Source organism: Podarcis raffonei, chromosome 6, assembly GCF_027172205.1.
Source record: "Podarcis raffonei isolate rPodRaf1 chromosome 6, rPodRaf1.pri, whole genome shotgun sequence".
Lineage (NCBI taxonomy): Eukaryota > Metazoa > Chordata > Lepidosauria > Squamata > Lacertidae > Podarcis > Podarcis raffonei.
In genome coordinates this window covers 35,137,005-35,160,396 of record NC_070607.1, presented here as the reverse complement: position 1 = coordinate 35,160,396, position 23,392 = coordinate 35,137,005, and the positions used below count along the sequence as shown (strand labels likewise).

General features: G+C 42.4%; 1 protein-coding gene and 1 long non-coding RNA gene across 5 annotated transcripts in view; one reads left to right on the top strand and one right to left on the bottom strand.

The window, feature by feature from the left end:
• ERICH3 (glutamate rich 3) overlaps positions 1-23,392 on the bottom strand; it is a 62,158-nt gene that overhangs the window by 24,313 nt on the left and 14,453 nt on the right. Inside the window, exons 3-11 of one of the 4 annotated variants that reach the window (XM_053392044.1) lie at positions 20,449-20,574; positions 17,082-17,153; positions 16,278-16,400; positions 14,750-14,905; positions 12,657-12,842; positions 11,540-11,720; positions 8,562-8,748; positions 5,202-5,491; positions 1,034-1,273 (exon numbers count right to left, since the gene is read on the bottom strand). In XM_053392044.1, the coding sequence (XP_053248019.1) occupies positions 1,034-1,273; positions 5,202-5,491; positions 8,562-8,748; positions 11,540-11,720; positions 12,657-12,842; positions 14,750-14,905; positions 16,278-16,400; positions 17,082-17,153; positions 20,449-20,574 (1,561 nt within the window). Of the gene's footprint in view, positions 1-1,033; positions 1,274-5,201; positions 5,492-8,561; positions 8,749-11,539; positions 11,721-12,656; positions 12,843-14,749; positions 14,906-16,277; positions 16,401-17,081; positions 17,154-18,412; positions 18,655-19,010; positions 19,235-20,448; positions 20,575-23,392 lie in introns of those variants that run through there. The other 3 variants (XM_053392046.1, XM_053392048.1, XM_053392047.1) reach the window with 3 other exon arrangements.
• Positions 18,695-20,177, top strand: LOC128415604 (uncharacterized). Its single transcript, XR_008331007.1, has 2 exons — positions 18,695-18,837; positions 19,922-20,177. It is a non-coding gene; the product is annotated as an uncharacterized LOC128415604 (long non-coding RNA).

Genomic DNA, 23,392 nt, shown 5'->3' with positions numbered 1-23,392 from the left:
ACGCTTGGAAGGGTTTCCAGAGTTTCATACAGGGGACATTCCCAGTATCAAGTTGAATCTGGGAGCTTTTGCACTGAAGGAGATGTTCCACCACTCAGGAATGGCCCCTTCCCTAAGGTCCTGGTCTCGCAGTAGTGCACAGAAGTGTCTGAGGAGGCCCATAATCTACGGATCACAGTAATCAAACATTGTCTGAAATTAGCAGTACATGAGATGTATTTACTGTGTAAGTGGGAGGTCTTAAGGATGAGAGGGGAAGGCAAGGTAAAAAAAGGAAACCTGTACTCCCAGGGGCAGCCCACCCACGAGGCAAGGTGAGGGGACTGCTTCAGGAGGCAGGGTCCAGGGTCCACCCAGGGCAACAAAACCCAATGTTGATCTTACTCCACTGCATTGTCCCTGGCCTCCTTCACCCCTGGCAGGGAGGGGGAGGAGTCATCCTGGGGTCCACCTCAGGTGCCAACATGTCTTGGGCCAGCCCTGTGTGCTCCTCCCCTCTCCCCCCCTGCCCCCACCCGCTATATTTGGGAGCTTGAGAAGGCCAGAGGTCTATTCCACTCTACACAACGTTGGGCACCCACAATTCAAGGTATGTGAGCATGGGCACACTTTAAATAGAAATTATAACACTGCGCTCCTCAACGGGCATCATAAATTCCTGTCCAAGTTAATGGGTTCTGGAGTGAAACTGAAACCTTTCCAGAGGAACAAAGGGAGTGGTCTGAAAGAGAGAGCTTAATTTCTGTCTTCACACACACTGGAGAAGAGAGACCCAAATTTCCTCTTCTAGCTGCCGCCTATCTATGGCCATTCTCATATAGTACCTGAGAGATAAAAGAGGTTTAAAGAAGCAGCTTGGGAGACTTTGCTTATTTTGTGCTGACTGGCACATTCTGTATCAATTTAGCAATCGTAATTCAAATGGGTACTTAAATGTGAACCACAAAATAGATAACCCATTACAGGGCATATGTAACAAGTTAAACATGCATCAGGCCATTCATTCTATGCCACTCTAAGGAAAACAACTAACCTTGTTTTCTCTCCTCCTCCAAGTCACTCCCGGTGTATCCATCACTTTCATCTCGTTCACTGTCAGAGGCCCGCAAAGCTTTCAGTGATGACTTTTTATTCTCCTTTTCATGGTCTAAATTATCTTTTTCATCATCTGAGGGTGACTTTGACATTCTTTTCATTTGATCACCAGCCTGTCCTTCTTCATTAACTTTCCCATCTGATTTCTCTTCATCTGCTTCAAAATCTTCATCGTATGCTGAAATATAAGGACAAGCATACCGTGAGATAGAAAATGGACCACAAACTACTTGAATATCTCATTAACCCCAAATAGGTTAAGCCCATTAGTCTTTGTTCTCCTTTGCATTTGACCCTTTTCTGCCTATATATATATATATATATATATATATATATATACAAACACACACACAAACAAAAAGTTAACATGCTGAGCCATGGATTTAAACTGTACAATGATACAGTAATGTTAAAAACTTTTCTTGCTACTCCATACACAAGAGAGGCAGGGCAAATTGTGGCATAATCTCCACACTAAGTACACTGGAATTATTTCAGTGGAGGAGAGGATGATTGGGACTTGTAGTTGTTATACATTCCAAATCCTCACAGACTTTGCAAGGTGAGTGGGAACCAACAGAAATCTTATTTTCTGTTCACTATGCACCACCTCTCACATTGTGGTTTTTAAGTATACAAGCAAAAAATATAAAACACACAAACGCATATACTTGGAGACACATACTTCATAAATATATGCCTTTAAGAAAGCCAGGACTGCCCACAGTAAACCTGCCTAACTATATATTTTGTGGAAAACTTGTTTGCTACCTTGCAGTGTTTCAAATGGCCTGAAATCAACCCCACAAAATCAAATGCATTCTATTATTTCTCTTTGTGGGTCTCATTCAGACATAATCACATTGAAGCAAATAATTACACTGGCAAACAGTCCTGAAATATGTTTTTGGAAAATGTGTGTTTGCGAAGAATACATGCAATTCCATCCCAAAATATCTGATAGGTGCTCAGATGTAAACAGAGGCATCATGGAAGCAGTAGAACCCTCACTTGCTTATTGCAAAAGACTCCATCCCTGATCTGACCAAACTATGTAACACCTACCCAAATCTTCACTGATGTAGGGATCGTGCTAGGATAATTGCAAGAAGTGATGATGTTAAACAAATGAAGTAGCTATCAGTGGTCTTAGCTGAGTTGGAAGTCTGGGCTGGCAAGAAGAATTCTTAACATAATTGGGGGTGCTTTTTTTTACAAGGAAAATGCTGCATACTGTAAAGTGTGACTACATGGCATCACATAAGGAAAGGATTGAATCCGAAGGCGAAAATGGCAGCTGAAAAAGTAACTCTGGTTCTCAATCCATTTTGGAGAAAATCTCCAACAATTAATATTGTGTAACTGCTTGGTACAGTTACTGTTGCTGCGGCACACCTAAGACAACATTTTGTCTCTTTTGTTTCTTTGTGTTTTTTTTATCTCTGTAATTGATTCCCCACCCCCTTTTTGGTGTTGGATCCAAAGGTGTCCTTTTGTGAATGGAAAGATTCTTCCTATGAGTGGAAGAGCAGCTTCAGTTCCAGTCCTTTTCCCTGCACCCAACCCAAGATACCTCAATCCAGTCTGGCATTCATGCTGTAATAAATGCAAACCATTGTTCTAGTTTGACAAATAATGCACAGGTTATGCAATTTGCCTGTAGTGCTCTAGTTCCTACCCATAGCTGAGGGTACTACCCTATGCCAAGGAAGAGATCAGCATTGGAGATCATCATCAGTGAATGGATTAATTGTATGCTGATACACTGAGATGCATGTGGACCTTTCACAAATAAAGTATTTTGGCAGCATCCATTTGTTTCACTACCACCTTGCAGAGAAGCAACAAACTGTTATCACGTAAAAGAAGCTGTCATGTTAACCAGATATATTCCCTGGGGACCACATTTTTTCACCTCTTTCCTTTCCCTATCAACTTTCCTCTATGTTCAAATGACAGAATGCCAGGAAGAACAAGAAATAGAGGGGGGAGCATCTCATGCGGAACCAATTAGGCAAATAAACAATAACCTGTAGAGTGGGGCTTAAGGAGTAAGTAAATTTAATTGCATCGATTGAGGGTACCAGCTGCATCTGGGACAGCCAGAGTCTCCTCCACAGGTAATTGTCTGAAAGGTATTCACCTCCTGAAGGGGGAAGAGGGGAGATGAAACAAAACTGCACAGCTGGTAACTAATGAGAAACTTGCAATAAACTCACAAAGGAAGTTTCAAGAGTTGGAAGTGAGAATATATTTATGGCGGGAAAATAGATAGAGCATGCGAAGGACTCACATGTGGAAACAAACAAAAGTCAGTGGTGGGGCTTCAATTCCTGTACGGAGGGGCAACTTTGCTAACAGTCTGCTAGGACCTGCCAGGACATCCCAGCTCTGCTCAAATGCATGATTTTAGTCCTATTAGCAGAAGTAGAGGACTCTACCCGACTCCTGCTAATAGGACTAAATGCATGCATTTGAGGTGAATCCGTTAACTGAACTCTAAATCTGAAAATAATGAATTAATTCCAAATTTTTCATTTAGAGATGATAAATGTGTGTGTATGTGTGCAGAACTGAAGTCATCCCTTACTACTTGCTGCATTCTCCTTGGAGCAGAAACCGTCAGCCATTTTTGCTCACAAAGAGGTCAAAACACAATGTACCTAGTTACATCTGCTTCATGGCAAGGGGAGAAAACCTGTGGCCATCCAAATGTTGTCACACTATAGCTCCCGTCATCCTCAACCACTAGCCATGCTAGCTGGGGCTCATGGGAGTTGCAATTCAACAGCTTCTGGAGAACCAACATTTCTCACCCACGCTTCACAGATTACAAGCTTTGCCATATCATGTGTACAGTGGTACCTCGGTTTTCGAACATAATCCATTCTGGAAGACTGTTTGATTTCTGAAACATTCGAAAACTGAGGCGCAAAGGGCAGTCTGCCAATTTAATTGAGTAAATTGAGAAACACTCAGTGGAAGCCATTCAGCTTCCAAGACGCGTTCAAAAATGGAAGCATTTAGTTCCAGGTTTTTGGCGTTCAAAAACCAAAACGTTCGACTTCTGAGATATTTGAAAACCGAGATACCACTGTACCAGGAAATGTCATCATGCCTCTTTAGCAGTTTTTTAGGCATCGTTTCAAAGTGTATTTGTTGATTTACTTACTTTGACTTTGTTGTTCTTTGTGCTATATAAAGAATGAAGGATAAATTGGTGATATACTGAATTATTTTTAAGCAGCATTGTAAGCCACTATATTTGAAAAAGTTAGAACAGGCTTCCTCAACCTTGGCCCTCCAGATGTTTTAGGACTACAATTCCCATCCCCCTGACCACTGGTCCTGCTAGCTAGGGATCATGGGAGTTGTAGGCCAAAAACATCTGGAAGGCTGAGGCTGGTGCTGTGGTCTAAACCAGTGAGCCTTTTGGGCTTGCCGATTGTAAGGACGGCAGTTCAAATTCATGCGATGGGGTGAGTTCCCATTGCCTTGTCCCAGCTCCTGCCAACCTAGCAGTTCGAAAGCATACCAGCATGAGTAGATAAATAGGTACCACTGCAGAAGGTAAACAGCATTTCCATGCGCCAGAAGTGGTTTAGTCATGCTGGCCGCATGACCTGGAAAAGCTGTCTACGGATAAACACCAGCTCCCTTGGTCTGAAAAGCAGAAATGAGTGCCACACCCCACAGCCAAATTTGACTGGAATTAACCGTCCAGAGGGTCTTTACATTTTAGAATGTTGTATTATTTTATTGTTGTTAGCCGCCCTGAGCCCGGCTTCAGCTGGGGAGGGTGGGATATAAATAAAAAATTATTATTATTATTATTATTATTATTATTATTATTATTATTACCTTTTACCTTACCATAAATCAGTGACCCAGTATTGAGTCCTGACACACCAGTTGAAAACCAATGATCTAGCCCATGTTTGCTTAATTATAATTGGCAGATGCTCTCCAGGGTCTCAAGCAGAGAGCAGTCTCCTCTGTCATCTACCACCTGAGATTCCTTAACTGAAGATGCCAGAGACTGGCGCTAGAACTTTCTGCCCACAGGGCATATACTGTGCAACAATTTCTCCCCATTCATACTGTACCATCAATTGCTGCAATTCTTGGGCTCTTTTCATAATCACCAGGGGCTCTTTCTATCCCTCTTTTTCTTGCCTGCACTTGCATTTCTTGAGCATCTCCCACAAATTCTTTCTGTTGTCTGGGAGCTGGAGTAAACCTTAAATATTTGCTTTCCTCTCCACTGCTGCTACTTCCTGGTAGCTTATTGCTATATTCTTCCTTCGCAGAATCTTCTTTCTTTTCTTCATCGGCAACAGCGATCTTTTTCTTGGGAGGCAAAGGCTTTTTGTCCAGACCCATTGCGATGATACACCTGGCAAAGGCAGAGTGGGAGATTATGAAAGCAGACCATTGATAATGGAAAGGACACAAACCATGGGCTCTCCTTCAAGGCTCCTTAAGAGCCTTGAAGAAACAACATCAGATTTACAGCTGCATCTTAGGTTCCTGTGCTTATATTAAAAAATGAGAAGAAGTGGGTTATATCCAATATTAATCAAGCTCAAAGGAGACACATCTACTGAAATTAACAGGCATGCCCGACTTAGGCCCATTAATTTCAGTGGGTCTACCCTGAGTAGGACTATCTGTGGATTCATAAGGAATGGTTGCAAAATGGCAATGCCATAAAACTTAGCTTGTTATGGATGGGGGAAAATAGCATGGTTAACAGGTTGCCTAGAAGCACATTTTTTCCAGCAATGACCATTGCAAATTGTATTGGAGAAATACGAGGCAGTAATATTGATCTGGGAAAAGAAGAAGAGCCTCTTTTAAGAGGAGTAGCCACAATTCTGTTGGCAGAGGATGAGAAAGGATGCAAACACATGTTTTTCATCCCACAGCGAATCATACTTTGTAAAGATTTCTATAAAAAGGAGAATTATTTGTCTTATTTGTTCCACGGTGCACCACTTACCGTATATACTCAAGTATAAGCCAACTTTTTCAGCACATTTTTTATGCTGAAAAAGTCCCCCTCGGCTTATACTTGAGTGAGGGTCCTTTCGGGCTGCTCCTTCCTGCTTCTCCACCTTTGCCGCTGTCGGTGGTGGCAGTGGAGGAAGAATGAGCAGCCTGAAAGCAGACCTTTCGGGCTGCTTGTTCTTCCTCCGCCGCTGCCGCCACCAGCCTCTGGTGTGGTGAACCGGCTTATACTCGAGTCAATAAGTTTTCCCAGTTTTTTGTGGTAAAATTTGGTGCCTCAGCTTATATTCAGGTCGGCTTATACTCGAGTATATACGGTTCAAAATTATGTTTTCAAAGACTTGTAGAGAGTCAGTATTCCTACAAACTATGATTGTTTGGGTGTGATTTGTTCTTCTGCACTATCCTCTCCATATATTTTTTTCTTTTGCTCTATCAGGAGCCCCTGCAGGGACTTAGCAATCACAAGACAGGAAGATAAACCCTATTATGGCTTATGACTTAGGAACACATCATCAAAAGAATTGGGGGGGGGGAGGAAATGGACATTCATCACAATGCAATTGGGGGAGGGAAGGACTGGTGCTGTTTACTCTCTTCATAAGTGATCTGGAATCTGAGGTAAGCAGTGAAGTCATCAAGGTTGTAGAAGATATTGTAGATGATTAAAAACCTAAGCAGACTGCTAAAAGCTCTAAAACAGTATTTTTAAACTGGGTGCATGGGCAACAAAATAGCAAATGAGGTTCATAGCCATAATAATTAAAATGGTTAAAAGTGCAATCCTATGCATATCTACTAAGAAGAAAGCCCCGCTGAATTCAATGGGGCTTATTCCCAGGTATGTGTCTATACCAGGATTGCATATTTAAGACTTACATGTTGATATGTCAGAAGTAAACATTCTTCCCTTATAAAAGATATTGTTTGAAGCATTTTGCTATTTTCCCAAGTTTTTGGGAGCAAATTGGCACAGAAACACACGCATGTAGCTAGTTGGGACATTTACTGAAAAATACAACCACCTCTAATTTGCATGCTTTCCACTCCTCCGAACAGCCTTATCACACCAGTGATAGCATAACATTTACATACATTATGCAAATCTTACTCTGAAGAAGGGGAAAGTGTTTCTGGATAGTGGAATATGCTTATCTGAAAAGTAATTTGGCTCTATGGGGGTTCCCATTTCTTTCTTTTTCTTCTGCTTTTCGTTGTTATTTATAAAATATCCTATAACAGGGAAAGATGAGACTAGAAAATTTGCATGCATTCTCTTGCCTGGTACTTCTTTGCAAATCAAAAGAAATGTTGTAGAAAGGAATGCTTCCAAGGAGAAATTGCTGCGTTGCCACTGATTTCAGCGAAAGACAAAAATGAGGGTCCTGGTGTGCCCATATTAATTTAATTGCAACATCAGAATAAAACAGGAAGTACATTGGAGACTCCATCCTTTAAAAGATGGCTGTGATCTATTATGTAATTTTTGAGCATTATTTTTATCTTAAACGTTATTTCCTAAACAGACCTTGAATATTTAGGAAAAGATACAGCAATACCTGCAAGCACTTAGTGACTACATTACTGGGACGCAGAATTGAACAGGATTAGAAGACTATCTTGTTCGGTCTACTGCTACAAAGCAGGACTGTTACCTTGAAAGCGCCCCTCAAATCAACCCCTACCAAGCAAAGCCACAAAATGAGAGGAAAGCCATGCAAAAATGGTGTCAGATGGTGAAACAGTTTCAAACAAATCAAGCAATCAAATGAAGCCATGCAGTGCCTTCATACTCGCGTCAATGGTTTATTGGTGTCTCGTTCTTAAGGTTTTTCATTTTGTTTTTGTTTTTTGAATTCCTAGAATCTGAAAGTGCACCCTTGTTTAAAAGGTTTATTCTCTACTCTCCTTCAACTCATACATGCATATGCACCTCCTGTGCCTCCTCAGCATCCGTTATGCATTTGATGCCGCACGCTGCCACATACTCAAGTTCAAGAAACAATAGAATAGCTGGTCTCTTTTTTATGGCTATAGATGACTATCGAGGGCTGCCTGTTTCAGCAAAACCAACCGAGAGTGGCATAACCCATAAATACTAACCAGCATATTGTGGCAGAAGCTTTCTTGGGTCAGCGCCAACTTTGTCAGATGCACCATGCCACCATGTACATTGGATGATGTGCGCTCAGGATCATGAAAGCTTCTGCAACAATTTAACTGCAAGTATTAAAATGGTGCTAATGGTGGGGGGTTTTGGCTGCATGAGGCTTCTCTTTTGGAGCTTGGAATCAGCAGGATCCAAGATGGCAGCCAGTTCCTGAACCTATAGCTGAACAGGTGCAGGTCCCTAAAAGAAGAGCCTGGCAGCAAATTCAAGAGTCGAGTTTCCTTCATGCCCATTTTATCTGCTACAGACTCCAGGTCCCAACAGACAACCAACCCATTGTCCATACCTGTAGCAAGGAGCTGATCGTTCCACATTGACAAGACCAAAGTATCCATGTTTGCCTCCCAGCCGAGTCCCCTTCCGATGTTTATATTCACAGCAGGTACTTAAGCGGTCCACTTGCATTCCATTGAGGTAAAAAGTGAGACTGAAGGGGAAGCCGTAATGCCGCTTGGAGACAAACTGAAAAGTTTCTGCAATTGAAAAGAGCAGCAACAACACAAGACTGTATTGAGCCTTTCCCACAGCATTTAAGGTGAGTTAAGAGCCGATTCAAGTGTACAGGGACAGCATGTGGTACCTTATCGCTGGGAGGAGGTGGCACATATGAAAGATTTCCTGCATCAAGGGGAATGTGTGTGTGTGTGTGTGTGTGTGTGTGTGTGTGTGTAAAGGTGTGCCTGAGAGAAAGCTGGGCTCAAACCTTCTCAGGTGAGCTTTTTGGCATTGGAGTATTTTTTTTTTCTACACTCAACCCTAACCCTGTAGATAGAAATGGCACTGTCCAAGAATGCCTCATCTGGCTTTTTCTGCTTGCTTCAGTTGGATTTAAAACATGACAAGTAAGAAGCCCAATCATCTACTGTATTGACCAAGACCTTCTGCCACAAAAGGCCTGCAGAGCAAATAGTAGTTCAGAGAAGTGAAACCTGTGACCCTCCAGAGGCTGCTGGACTCCCTGACAACCTATTGTCAGCCACTGGTTCACCATTACTATGAGACAGCCTTTCTCAACCTTGGGTCCCCAGAAGCTGCTGGACTACCATCATCCCTATCTAGCAAGACTAGCGGTCAGGAATCATGGGAATAGTAGTCCAAAAACAGCTAGTTACCCAGGCTTGAGAAATACTGCTGTAAGAATTATTATAAAACATTTGTGAGAGTAAGCCTATAGAGCCTGGGGCTCAGGTACCTGTTGAGGCTGTGTTTGCTGTATATTGAATTATCACTCTGATCTGAAACTCTCCCTTGGGTGAGAGACCACCTGCTGATGTAAAGTGGGTGGTGACTGGTGAGAGATTCTTAGTTTATGGCACCATGCTTTGGAAATCTCTCCTTGAGAAGATTCACCTGGGCTTATGTTGTTATCATTTCGGTGCCAAGGAAATACTTTTGTTTTCTTTCCCGACTATATAAAAGATGTTTATTTTCTTTCCTTATTCTCATTATAATGTTTCATCTCTTGTTCATTTTGTTATTTTAGTGATGGATTGTGATGTGTATGTGCATGAATTTTATTATACATCATCCTGGGAGCACTGCGTACTAAAAGTGGCAGGAGAGAAATTTAACAAAAGAAATAAGTTTAGGAAGAGGAAGCCAAAGCTCTAATCAAACTATAAGCGTAAGGCATCTAATGTTGCCCAGTGGAGAGAATCTTGGATTCACCAGAGGCAACTATCTTCTTGTCAGATAAATTAATACTAAACAAGTAACTTGCCTCATTTGTGTGAGAATGAAAGAAGTTGCAACTCCAAAAAACTAGAAAGAACTTGCTTGCAACACTGCCATGGATTGGAGCTGCAACAAAATGTTGCAGTGCAACATTCTGCTGTTCATGATGCCAGCCTCTCCATCCCATTCCTGTTACCCATTTTCCATCCTCCCGATCACCCACTCCCAGAAGCACTCTATAGCTATGTTCACATGCTCAGTCTTCATGAAGCTGTTTTTGAGGGATTCCCCCTTACCCTTTAGGGTTTTTTGTTTTCCTTTAAAAAAATGCCTTTGGTCATGCATGCTCTCCTTAGGTCACAGGCCTCACTGGTCCTGCTTCACACCTGTGTTTTTCCCCCCCTGGCTCTTTTTTGTCTTGATGGAAGATACAGAATGTGTGCAGATACTAGCCTACTGTACTAGTATTTAAGCAGAGGTGGGATGGCCATTTGTCATTGATGCTTTAGCTGAGATCCCTGCTTTGCAAGGGATGACCCCCGTGACCCTTCCAACTCTACAATTCTATGGTTCTATGTACAAAGGTAGCATTCACACTCATTGCCCCACGTGGCTTTATCTCTGGCCCCACCCACCACTTATATTTGACCTTCCAAAGGTTGCCCAGAAGGGAATTCATTCATTCATTCCTTTTATTTGTATCTCGCCCACCCTCAGAGCTCAAGGTGGCCTATGTAGTTCTCCCCTTCCCTATTTTATCTTCACAAAAACCCTGCAAGGTAAGAGAGAGGCAAGAGAGGCAGTGAGTGACCCAAGGTCACCCAGCAAGCTTCATGACTGAGTGGGGATTTGAACCTTGGTCTCCCAGGTCCTAGTCTGACACTCTAACCACTACACCATGCTGGCTCGCATGCCGAAAAGGGTTCCCCACCCGTGGTGTGTCCCGTCGAAGACCTCTGGCAATGGGCTATATTTACTTCTACATTCTATTCATTGCTTAGCACTACTGCAAATTAAATAATGTAAATTATATTTACTTAATTTATTATTTAATTCAAATAAGTAAGTAAAATAGAGACTACATCTTTCCACAGCAATCGCCCTCTATCGTGCCATGAGATTAATTCTACCCAGCGTGCAAGCCTTCCCTCAGATCAACATCGTCACCATTGATTCACGTTCAGAATCAAAGCTCAAGCATGTATTCATTTCCCTCCTGGAGTCATAAACAGCTCACCCTGATATATTATAGCTTCTTGTAAGCAGATAATTTGGTATTCATTTTACCCCTGCAAGCATTTTATTAACCATACATCTCCATCCAAAAATTAATCTAACCCGCTGTATTTTGCTAAATCACCGCTGTACATCCCCTTCTTCCATAATTTGCAAAAGTAATTGCAGCCTCGTTTTCAATCATGAAACAGTAAATCTAGACTTAGTTTGAGGCAGCTGGTATATACGTCCCTGGACACGCATAACGACACACAGCTTCGTGGAAATAATTTCGCTTCCACTTCCACAGTTTATCCACATAAAATAAAGAGTTTTCCAGAACTGAAATGAACTCTTGGGCTTTCTCATGCTTACCTCCCTCCAGTACTTTGGCTCTGAACACACACAGGTTTTCACCTCCACAGTGCTGTTGATATATTTTGATTTCCTCTCGGTTGTCTAAAAGGTCATAGGACAGGTGCACTGTTTTCCCCAAATAGATCATGGTAACATACGCATTGCTCTGTATTTGAGGCCTGTAGAACTTCACTGTCTCCTACATCAAAGAGCACAAAAGTCCACTGAGATACCTGCAGTTTTCCATGGCTGATATTTGCCCTGCCAAGATCCATTTTCTGCTGTCAGTGTTCAGCAATCGCACTCGGAGCATGTGGCAAGGCGATGAGCAACTGGCAACTTGGTATGCACAATCCCTCTGCTAGAATCCAAAGCAATCACATACGGCCTTCCCACTACCTTGACACATATTCCATATGCACCACATGGAAAGAGTCTAATATACTAACCTAAGCTGATGTGGGTGGCGCTGTGGTCTAAACCACAGAGCCTAGGGCTTGCCGATCAGAAGGTCAGCAGTTTGAATCCCCACGACAGGGTGAGCTCCCGTTGTTCGGTCCCAGCTCCTGCCCACCTAACAGTTCGAAAGCACATCAAAGTGCAAGTAGATCAATAGGTACAGCTATTGCCTTCATGCCCTCCTTGTGGGCATCCCATAGGTATTGGACAGGAAAGAGAACACTGAACCAGATGGGACTTTGGCCTGATCCAAGAGGTCACTTTAAAAAACAATCAATTTTATTGAAGGTTTTCAACATATAATACTATAAAAACCAGACAAAGATAATACCTAAAAAGTGCAAAATTATATATATATATATATATATATATATATATATATATACACACACACACACACACACACACACATATATATATATATATATATATATATATATATATATATATATTCTATCAACCTTCTATCTTAATCTTCCATTCACAAACAGAGATCCATTTTTATCTTAGTGCAATCCAAAGGTGAGGAGCCACTACAGAAAACAGATCGGTTACATTCTGCAAACAGATAGAGTTTCAATTTGCAGGCGTATCAGTCTACAACCTCAAAGGTTTTAGGAGGAAATGTGATATCGAGGAAACATGAAAGCCAAAAATTATGGCAAAATCATATTACCTTCATCATTTGCTCCAAGCCATTGGGTGCGGTTGTTGGGCGAAAACGGCGGCCTCTCGGTGCCCCACTTTTCTTCTCACTTCTGGGAGGTGGTGGAATAGGTACCATAAAATTGTTAACGATAGGAAGTCGGTATGGGGATATTCCAGCTGAATAATCCAGAGATTTTAGCAGCCCTTTCTCTCCCTGAAATATTTAACAGCAGTTAGCACCCACCCATGCCTAACTTAAAATTATGCATTAAGTATTTGATAAACTTTTTTGCTTAGAATTTCTCAGTACTTTAGGTTCAATGGATTTTAAAAATCAAAAATAAATTTCTTTTTTTAAGGGGGGGAATACAGACCCACTTGTTCATTTCTGGTCTGCGATACAGATTCTCAATACATCCCACCCCTTTTACTGCTCCCCTTGGGTTTGGATTTCCCTTTGTCCTCTGCTTTTATGAGATAATATTTATGGGAGGTTTTCATGTGCATGTACTGTATCTCAGGGTTTGCCACAATGAACTCTGTGTGAAAGGAAAGAACTGTGAGAAGGGCAAACCTGTGCTTGTAAACATGGAGTGGGCACGTGCCAAGGTACACCACATCTCTCCCATTCACAGTTGACAGGGTTTCCTCCAGGGAACATGGGGCACACGCACCAAGAACATTTGCTGCCTCGTGTGTGAGGTTTGCACTTGCCAGAACATCCCCAGTGACTGTGGGTGTGCTGGAGAGCGTCCCGTTGGCCATGTATCTGCATTCCAGTCATGAATCTGAATAATCACATGCCAGATCATGGCAGCTTACTAACTGAGGCAATTACAAAGAAAGTACACAATCAATGAAAGTGATTGGCAGTAGATTCAGAAATTACTTCTCCGCACAACGTGTAAGTGATGAATAGAGTTCACTGCCAAAAGATGTGGCGAGGGCTACTGGCTTAGATGTTTTTAAAAAAGAGGATCAGACACACTTGTGGATCAATAGCTGTTAGCCATGACAGCTACATTAAACCTCCATGTTCAGAGGTAGTGACAGTACCAACGGCTGTGTTTCCGTGAAGAATCTGGCTGTTCACTGTTGGTGATAGAATGATGCTGACCTATATGGACCTTTGGTCTAACCCAGGGTTTCCTAAACTTTGGTCTCCAGCTGTTTTTGGACTACAACTCCCATCATCCCTAGCTAGCAGGGAACCAGTGGTCAGGGATTTTAGTGCAAAAACAGCTGGAGACCCAACTATCTCAAAGGTCCATGCCCCTCCCAATGAACAGCAAATGCAGAATGAATGATGCAAAATAACACAAAAAATGGAATGATAGATATCAGAAAAGAACAATATAATTTTGCTTAAGTTGGTACTAAGAGAAGTTACAAAACCAACTGTTTTGGGGGGGGGCAGAATTTGAGTTACGCACTTCCTGGCACATGGAACTGGATAACTGACATCCTAGCACAGGTGTCCTCAAACTTGTCCCTTCAGATATTTTTTGGCCTACAACTCCCATGATCCCTAGCTAGCAGGACCAGTGGTCAGGGATGATGGGAATTGTAGTCTCAAAACATTTGGAGGGCCGAGTTTGAGGAAGCCTGTCCTAGCAGATGAGGTTTTTTGTGTTAGGGAAGAGAAGAACAGGGTAGCAGCTAGAGAGAGTTTGGGGTACGAGTAGAATCAAAGCAGCACACCTGCTCAGCCTTGATTCTGCTTGCAACTTGTGCTTCAAATTCTCACACCACATCCCTAATTATTCGCCTCTATCAGCCCAATTGAAAAGGGGAGAAAGGGAGCTTTAAAACTACATGTACCGGCACAGTCTAATAATTTCACTTCGATTTCCAAAGAGTAAAAGAAACATAAATTTCTCCTAGAACACTAGCCAACATAAGAGTTAACATCTTAACCCTCAAAGAACTTGCTGTTGGACTACAGCTCCTATCATCCTTAGCTACGATATCTGGGGCAGGTGGGAGCTGGAATCCAATAATCTCTGGAGGGCACTGTGTTAGCTAACCTTGTGCTGGGCCATCAGTTAATTATGAATACAATGAGTGAGCTTATAATCATGCTTTCTACAACAGCACTTGTATAAAAGAGCAAAGTCTAACCCCGCTGGCATATTGATGTTCTTTCTCATAGACGAGGTGCTTTGGTCTAGAAGCAGCCTTTGGTGCAGATTCATCTGTGGCACAGCTGAGAAGTGGCTGCAGTCGGACTGGTTGCTGTATGCTCCCTGGCGCGGTGCTTGGTCGAGGATAGGTAGCCTGGGCAAATTAAATAAATGGGAAAGTAGGAGACGCTTAGGAGCAGCTCACTCTATGTGACCTGGTGCTTTTGTTTCAAAGTACATAGGCTGAGGTCCAACACAGCTACTACTATCATATCCCATACTGCATAAATGGTCACAGGATCAGACCAGATGCTTTGCTCACTGTTCTGTCAGTAATAATTATGGTATTCAGATATATATTCTATTGGGAAGTCATGTAGACAAAATAAAGAATGATGTTTTTATAAGAGATTGAAGAGTAATCCACTCTGGAGTTTAATGAGTATCTGAAGATGCTTGACTCCCTATTGTTTTATATTTGCAGCAACCGCACAACATCCTCCTCATCCAAGTTGGTTGGCTGTACTTTCCGTGTGTTAAATTTTGATTTCCCCAATCCACAGATAATCCAGCAAGGAAAGAAAATCCAAAATTAAAATGCATGTTAACAGACTGTGGAGACAATGAAGTGTGTTGTGTGGGTGGGCTTCTTCTTCTTCTTTTTTACATGTGTGGTAACATTTTCTGGGTGCAGTTTATACACCCCATCCCCTACTTCCATGCGGTTTCCATGAGCCCAAAGGAAAGGATGCAGCCTGCCCTTTTCCAGTGGTTGTTGCTCAAGGCAGGTGTGCAGTATTTTTATTTTTAAAGTAGCTATTTTGTGCAGAACCGCTCTTGCACAAAACAACTGTATTTGATATGAAAAAGAACATTTGCCCTTGCAGACATAGGAGGCAAGAAAGGAAAAAGGGAAGAAAGGCAGTGGAAACCTTTCTTGCAATTGACTCCGTATTCTTGCTGGTCTCTGAGGGACACACTTTTTAAAACTGTTGCTTTGTGTAAATCTTGCATTTTAAACAAATAAAATGAAGGTGTGGATGTAGGTTCACAAACCGGGACACTACTTCCAGAGTAGTGCGGAGTTCGTAAACTGAATCGTTCTTAAACAGGGCTGTTCTTAAACTGAGGTACCACTGTAACAGTATTTAAGGACACATTTGAACCAGCCAAAAATACTCGGGGAGGCAGCAAAGCGGGCCAGTGAGGGGCATGGTCTGTGAAGAGAGGGTGTTTGTTGATGGTGCGGCAATGTAGTATGGGAAGAGTCCCAACGGTCAGATAAAGAGAATTGGGGGGTTGAAGTAGGTCATCAGGCCTAGAGTTAGGTGTTGTTTTTAGACAAAAGCAAAGAAAAAAAATGTTACTGGTAAAAATAGATAAATCCCAATGTCGCAAATTCAGGAGTCTTAATACTTTGATTCCAGTTGGATCAAGGCTGTGGCCTGTGATGGCATAGCTAAAAGTTAAATGTAGGACAGGGTTGTAACAAACAAAACATGGCCTATGGGCCCTCTTCAACTCACCAGTTGACCTAACTGCCCCCTGTTGCCAAATCTGCGGCGCCCCAAGCGATTTCTTGGCCCAGTGGGTGGGTGTGGGGAAAGCAGGCGAGGTCCATCTTCCGCTGCCCTTCTTGATCGTTCCACCTAGAAAATTTAGATGCCTGAGAAAGTGGTATAGTTAAGAAACGGAGGATGCTCCCTGTTTGCCCTGCTGTTTGGAGAAATCTGTGAAAAGCAGTTTCTCAATTACTTTGAGACCTCATAAGAGAGCCAAGACCAGCAAATGAGTCTTGAGGTATTAGTAAATGGGTTTTTACCAAAAAAGGGAGGTGTGAGGAGGTCAGGAAACAAGTAAATGAAATATAAGACATGAAAATATTGATTTGTTTTTAATTGTTTTTTAATTTTTATGTATTTTGTATTTTTCCTTTGTATTTTTGTACCTTCTTTTTTATTTTATTTTTATTTTCTCTTTTTTAATTCTGTAACTTTTTTCTGTCTATAAAACTTCAATAGTAAATGGGTTTTTATTTTCGTATAAATGTGATTGTTGCTAGTCAAAAGCAAATCATGTCTAAAAAGCTGTGAGAGAACACAGCCAATTATGCATTAAGAACAGAGAGAGAGAATTAGAGAGATGAAATAAATATCAATGCCATGGCTATATACATAGAAGTAACTGCTTACAGAATCTGACAAAGTTTCTTCACAGAATTCTTATCTCTCACACCAGTGATCCCATTCCTTGCACAGACAAAGAGATGTACAGCATTCACAAAACAAGTTTTTGAGGTTTCCTGTAAGATGGAAGTGAAAAATATTTACCTTAACTCTCTGAATACGGTCTTTTCTGGCAGAAGTTTCAAATTTTCTTTTTATCTCACCCTGGTGATGACGCTAGTTAGGTGTTTTTTTAAAAAGAAAAGAAAAGGGAAATAGCTTATTCACATGCACTGGAAGAAATAAAGCTTGAGGCTAATCTTCACCACTGCTCTGTGACGTGTTTTCCACCCATATTCACAAAACATGAGGGGGATGTATGTGTGTGCAGGAATGGGGTTCCTGTGTGTGACTTGCATAAAGCACATTACCAGGTGCATGTTGCAAGCTCCACAGAGCAACTCAAAACCAGTACGTCATTTCAACATTCTGGTTTGATCATATGCATTCAGCCTCACTGTGACATAATCAGCGCTCTGCTCGACATCTACAATAAATAAGTACTTTTCTAATTTTGATGTAGTTTTAAACCACATGTCATGTGACACTTCAGATGTTGCTGGGCTAAAACTACCACCTTTCCTATTAGCTGCACTGTTTGGGGCCACCTTGATATAAATGTTTTCAGAGGTGGCAATGGTTGGCATAGAAGAGGAGTGACCATTTTATTTTGCCCTAAACATACTGCCATGCATGCAATTATAAGTGTGAGGCCCTGATTTGCACCGGGACCCTGTTGAGAGGGGTAGGGGACTTTAAGTGTCTGCATCACTTCAGTCTTCACACGGACCAGGGGCTCTGCACCTGCCCTGTGCATTGGAATTAGAACTCTTATTTGAGCCAATAGAATCTCCCAGCCCCCAATTCTAAAAACAGGCATAAGAGGACCAACCAAATTGGGAACAAATGATTAACACACACACACCCCTACAACTCTGTAGATGTTCTGATCTGAATCAAAGACCCTGTGCTCTTAGAAGCCATTTTTGATATGATTTTAAGTAACAACCACTGAGCATGATTATTCAGAAGTGAAGCCCCATTGTGGCCAACAGGGCTACACCTAGGTAAATCTTCCCAAAACATCAAGGCACATCATGCCTCTGCTATTGTCACTTCTCTCTTTGCTGAGCTTCTCTTCCCACTCCCCAGACAAGGCCCATGGCACTTTTCCGTCCTTTGGGGTGTTGTTACACACAATGGGGCAGCTAATGTAGTCCCCACCCCCGGTGCTGTTGAACTGCAACTCTCATCAGACCTCTGTTCCACCCTTTGTGTTTCACACCCCTTGTTTAGAGACCACTGATATTTCCCTTCCAGTCCTAGGCATTGCCCGTAACTATCCCTGGCCACACAGAGCCTTTTCCTACACTTGGCCTCTCACAGAAAAGGGAACAGGGAGAAGGGAACAGCGAAATTTCTAATGTACTCCAAACCAAGTAAAACGATTCCTTTCTTAGCCCGCTTCCACTGATGGGGATTCCAGTCTTGACAAGCAGCGGAGTTGGAGAGAAGGTAATGCAAGTCCACAGCAAAACTCTCTTTGTGAATTCCACCGGCAAACTGTTCAAAACCATTGTGTTGGATGATCCATAAGGTCCCTTCAAAGGTCCTTGGGTGAGCAAGGTGTTTCTGCTGGTGTTATTTGGCTGACCGGGGGGGGGAGGGAAGGCGGTAGGCGACTGCTAAATTATCTCCATGTTTGTATGTGACGGCGGGGCCTCCCTTAGAATTCCATGATTCCAAGGCAGTTGGTCTCAACTGCTGCTTTATGCTCTACACAAGAGAAAGCAGCCGTGCCAAAAGGAAGCATAGCATGAAAGCTGGCATCTTAGGAGGACTCAAAAGACCTGAAGTCCAGGTAGAATAACCTGCATTATGGGTTGGGCTCCTGCATCATAGATATATAGATACACAGTGATTCGTGCACCTTAACATTGCACAGGCTCAACCATGGAAGGGCATCAGCATCACAAAGGGAAAACAGAAGGCAGGAACAATCCATGAGTGGAACCAAGGCAGAATGGGGCCTACCTGCAGCCACATTTCCACCTTCTGTGTGAATGAGATAGCGTCTGCTCCTCCCTGCCCTGGCTCGCTCCTTACATCCATGCCCCTCTTTGTTATTGCTGGCTGTCCTTGACCTTGGGTGTTCGTATTGGTAGATGTGAGCATGTATCTGATGGGCTGTAATAGGTTCTTGAGTACACAGGTGGAACATGACCTCCTGCTGCCTTGCCCTCAGGAGATGACTGCGTGGAACCCAGCGGCTGAAGGGAACTCTTGCATTCTGAGATGCTCACGCCACTTTACTGGTTCTGACCAATTGCAGGCTATTCGTGTATCTTTCCTCCCTCCCTTAACTTCCTCTTCCCTGCCAATATGAAATTATTGGAGAACGTGTTTTTGCTATGATTTAATATTTCTCAGGCCACTTGCAAATTAGTGGAGGAAAAATTTACCTGCTCATGCAGGCATTTTATTGGAATTTACTCCAGATAAATAGATCGAGTCCTCTGAGTCTATCCTCACAGTCGCTAACACACTGCTTAGCTTGCTTGCATGTGCATTTAATTCAGAAAAAAATGTATAAACCAATTAAACAAAAGCAAACAAGCAAATCTACGGGGCACACATAAAAACAATTTGCCAGTAAATACCCAGGTAAAAGCTTGACTCTGCACTGGGATGTGATTATCATTGGTGGTAGTATTCTTGTTGGTATTATACTTGTGTTTTGTATAAAAATAAAACAATATGAATTATAATACCCAGATAATATCAGCAACATTTAAAGACAAATACTAAATTATGTACCTAGGTTGGCTTGTTGAAACAAAGCAAGTTTTCAGCAGGAATCTAGAACAACATAGCAAGGATGCCTGCCTAATGTCAGTAGGCAGGGAGTTCAAAGGTTGTGACTCTAAATGGTTTACTCCAAACAGATGCAGTACAAGCATTATGTGGCACGCGCAACAGTGTATGTTCCACAAACTGAAGCAGTCAAATAGGCACATGTAGGATGAGATGATCCTTCAATCAAACTGGTCCCAATCTGTTAAGGACTTTATGTACTAATAGCAAAACCTTGAAGGCATGGTTTAGAGAGTCAAAAAAAATCAGATTGCTTCTTAACAGAATTTCACAGACTCTTCGCAGCTTGTTCAGAGTCAGAATGAGTAAAGGGGTGGATATACCTTGTGTTCTTGCATACATTTCATCATTACTAAACCATAATAACTCTCAAATGTTCCTTAATCGCTCTACGGTCATAAGAAATGGGTGTTCAGAATTTGCTGGTCGCTAAGTCCTAAAGTGTTGCAGACTCCTCAAGCTACCATGTTCTCTACCAAAGGTTAAATTTGCATGCTATTGCCACACCAGGAAGTTTTCTCAGTAATCCTTTTGGAATAACACTATGAATATTTCTTTTTAACAGCCTTTAGGAGAAGTAGCCATAATGTAAACCTACTTCCATGTCAAGCACCTTGTGGAATATGGCCTGGGCCAAACATTCCCGTATATACTTATGGTGATCCTTCCTCATAGCATTTAGCTGATATTCCTTCTCTGATATTATTCTTCCACTTCTTGAGATCTGCCAAGAAAAAGTAAAATATAAGTACAGAGGGTGGTAGAAGATGCAAGATTCAGGCAACTTTGCCAAATATGTGTGTATTAGCCACAATCTAGTATGTCTTGAGGTCCAATGTATCCAAGGAGATCAATATGAACCAAGCCTTCCTCATTTCCTTTCATGGTCAGTGAAAGCTCTGTTAAAAACCTAGCAGAATGATATGCTCACCCCTGGAGATGGCTTATTACTATTATATGATGATGGTGGTGATGATTTAATTTATTTTCCAACCTTTGCCAGCAGGTGGTCCCAAGCAGGTTACATTATAAAATTCAGAATTAAAAACAGTGAAAACATATCACAGTCACACAGGCTGCTAAAAATTTGGCAGAGGAAACTAGAGGAGTTTTTTTTAAAAAAAATCACAACACAGTAAAGGAAGAGCCACTGGTTGTCTACCCTGTCTCTTGTTGTTCTTTACTTATTATCAATCTCTTTAGTGGCTAATGTCCTGTTCTTCTACTCCTTCTTAACTCCTGGAGAAAATCTTCCATTAAGAAGAGAGGAAGTCAGATAAACAAGGGGTGGAGAAGGGGTAGCCAATGTGGTGTTCTCCAGATGTTGTTGGACTACAGTTCCCATCAGCCCTAGTCAATATGGGCAATGGTGAGGGATTATAGGAGTTGTAGGCCAACAACATTCTCAGGGCATCATGTTGACCATCCCTGGAGCAGAGGATAAGCCAGCAGCTCTCGTGTCCACTCTGTGTTCGTGCAATTCCTATTCCTCCCACCTTTCTCTGCCTGTTGATCAGGAAGCCTTCAAAATGGTCAGCAGAGGACGTTCCCACACTGTGTGGTTGTTCTCATGTTGTGAGTGTAATGTGTAGCCAGGCTCTAAGGCCAGAACACAACAATGTGCCTTCACTCCATACATGCTATGCCAATTTGTGCTATGTGGTTGAATGAGGTAGGAGACCTTGTAAAGTATCCAATGTAGCACAAAGACATTTAGGACCCCAGCCTGAAAGTCCATTTCGGCATCCTCTTTAGAAGACTCTTCTTTCATTTTTAAGCTTTTAAGAGCAGTCTTCCAATTCACTGGAAGCATGCACTAATGTACTACGTTCATTGAACAACTTAAGAACAAATAATACCTGAAAAGCTATGTAACAGAAGCACGGGAAGAAACGGCTTAAAAGCAAGCTTACTCTTCGGTGCCATTTGTGGGCAGGAATGACTTGATGCAACTACGCTCAGAAGCCCAAGCCCTATGCCAAGATAGCAAGTATATGCAGACCTAATCCATCTATGTCACCAAAAGGTCTCCAGTAGCATTAAAATGGGTTGCTGCTGTATTACTGATAGTAAGTCATGTTTATTAAGATGGAACAAAGCTCCAGTTTCCATTAATACTTCTTCATCAGTCATTCCCAGTGTTAGACGTCTTGAGCACGGAACGGTCTTATTTTGCTTCAAATGTCACTTGAAAATGCTAAGTGCCTCATTAGGTGGCATGATTCTCCTCTAAATAGCTTTTATTCAAATGCCTTGTGACCAAGGAGTCCACTCTTCTACATTACCAAGATTACCCAATGGGTTCTCATTTATCTGTATTCCATGAACGGACAAAGTCTACAGCTCAAAAGCAATTCATTGGAACACTGCCTTTCCCACCTGGAAGCGGTATACTGCCCCCTAATGGCGAGGAGGATGTACTAGAGAGCCAGTGTGGTGTGGTGGTTAAGAGCGGTAGTCTCGTAATCTGGGGAACCGGGTTCGCGTCTCCGCTCCTCCACATGCAGCTGCTGGGTGACCTTGGGCCAGTCACACTTCTTTGAAGTATCTCAGCCTCACTCACCTCACAGAGTGTTTGTTGTGGGGGAGGAAGGGAAAGGAGAATGTTAGCCGCTTTGAGACTCCTTGAAAGGGAGTGAAAGGCGGGATATCAAATCCAAACTCTTGGATTTGAGTGGGGCTGAGAGACTTCAAAGAAGTGTGACTGGCCCAAGGTCACCCAGCAGCTGCATGTGGAGGAGCGGAGACGCGGACCCGGTTCCCCAGATTACGAGTCTATCGCTCTTAACCACTACACCACACTGGCTTATTTGTATGCTGCCCATCTGACTGGGTTGGCCCAGCCACTCTGGACGGCTCCCAACAGAGTAGTAAAATCACGATAAAACATCAGACTAAAAATACGATAAAACATCAGATAGTTTAGTCTGAATGGTTACACTGGAAAATACCCTATTAAGGCTGTGGTCCTATACCTGGTTCCCTCAGAGCAAGTCCCACTGACCTTAATACAGTGGTACCTCTGGTTGCGGACAAGATCCGTTACGGGGTGCCGTTCGCACACCGAAAAGTCAGTAACCAGAGCAGCACTTCTGAGCATGTGCGAAGTGTGATAGAGAACTTCTGTGCATGCGCGAACCGCGCAAAACGCTTCTGCACATGTGCAAACCTAGCAGAACGCTTCTGCGCATGTGCACGCAGTGAAACCCGGAAGTAAACACTTCTGAATGTGCCGTGTTCTTAACCCGAAAAAACGCAACATGAAGCGTTGGCAAGAAGAGGTATGACTGTAGGGCTTACTTCTGAGTAGACATGCTTAGGCTTGTACTGTAAATCAGGCTGCAGTCCTTCACACTACTGAAGGGCAAATGCTGTTCAGATCAGCGGAACTTAGTTCGAGTTAACATGCATATAAATGTATGCCTAGATGGAGTTATGTTCCCCATTGCGTTGTTAAGCTTTCTTTGAGAAAAGAGGAAGGGAGGAAGTAAATAAAATTAGAGGGATTATTTTTACAATAAATGTTAATACTGGAAAATGTC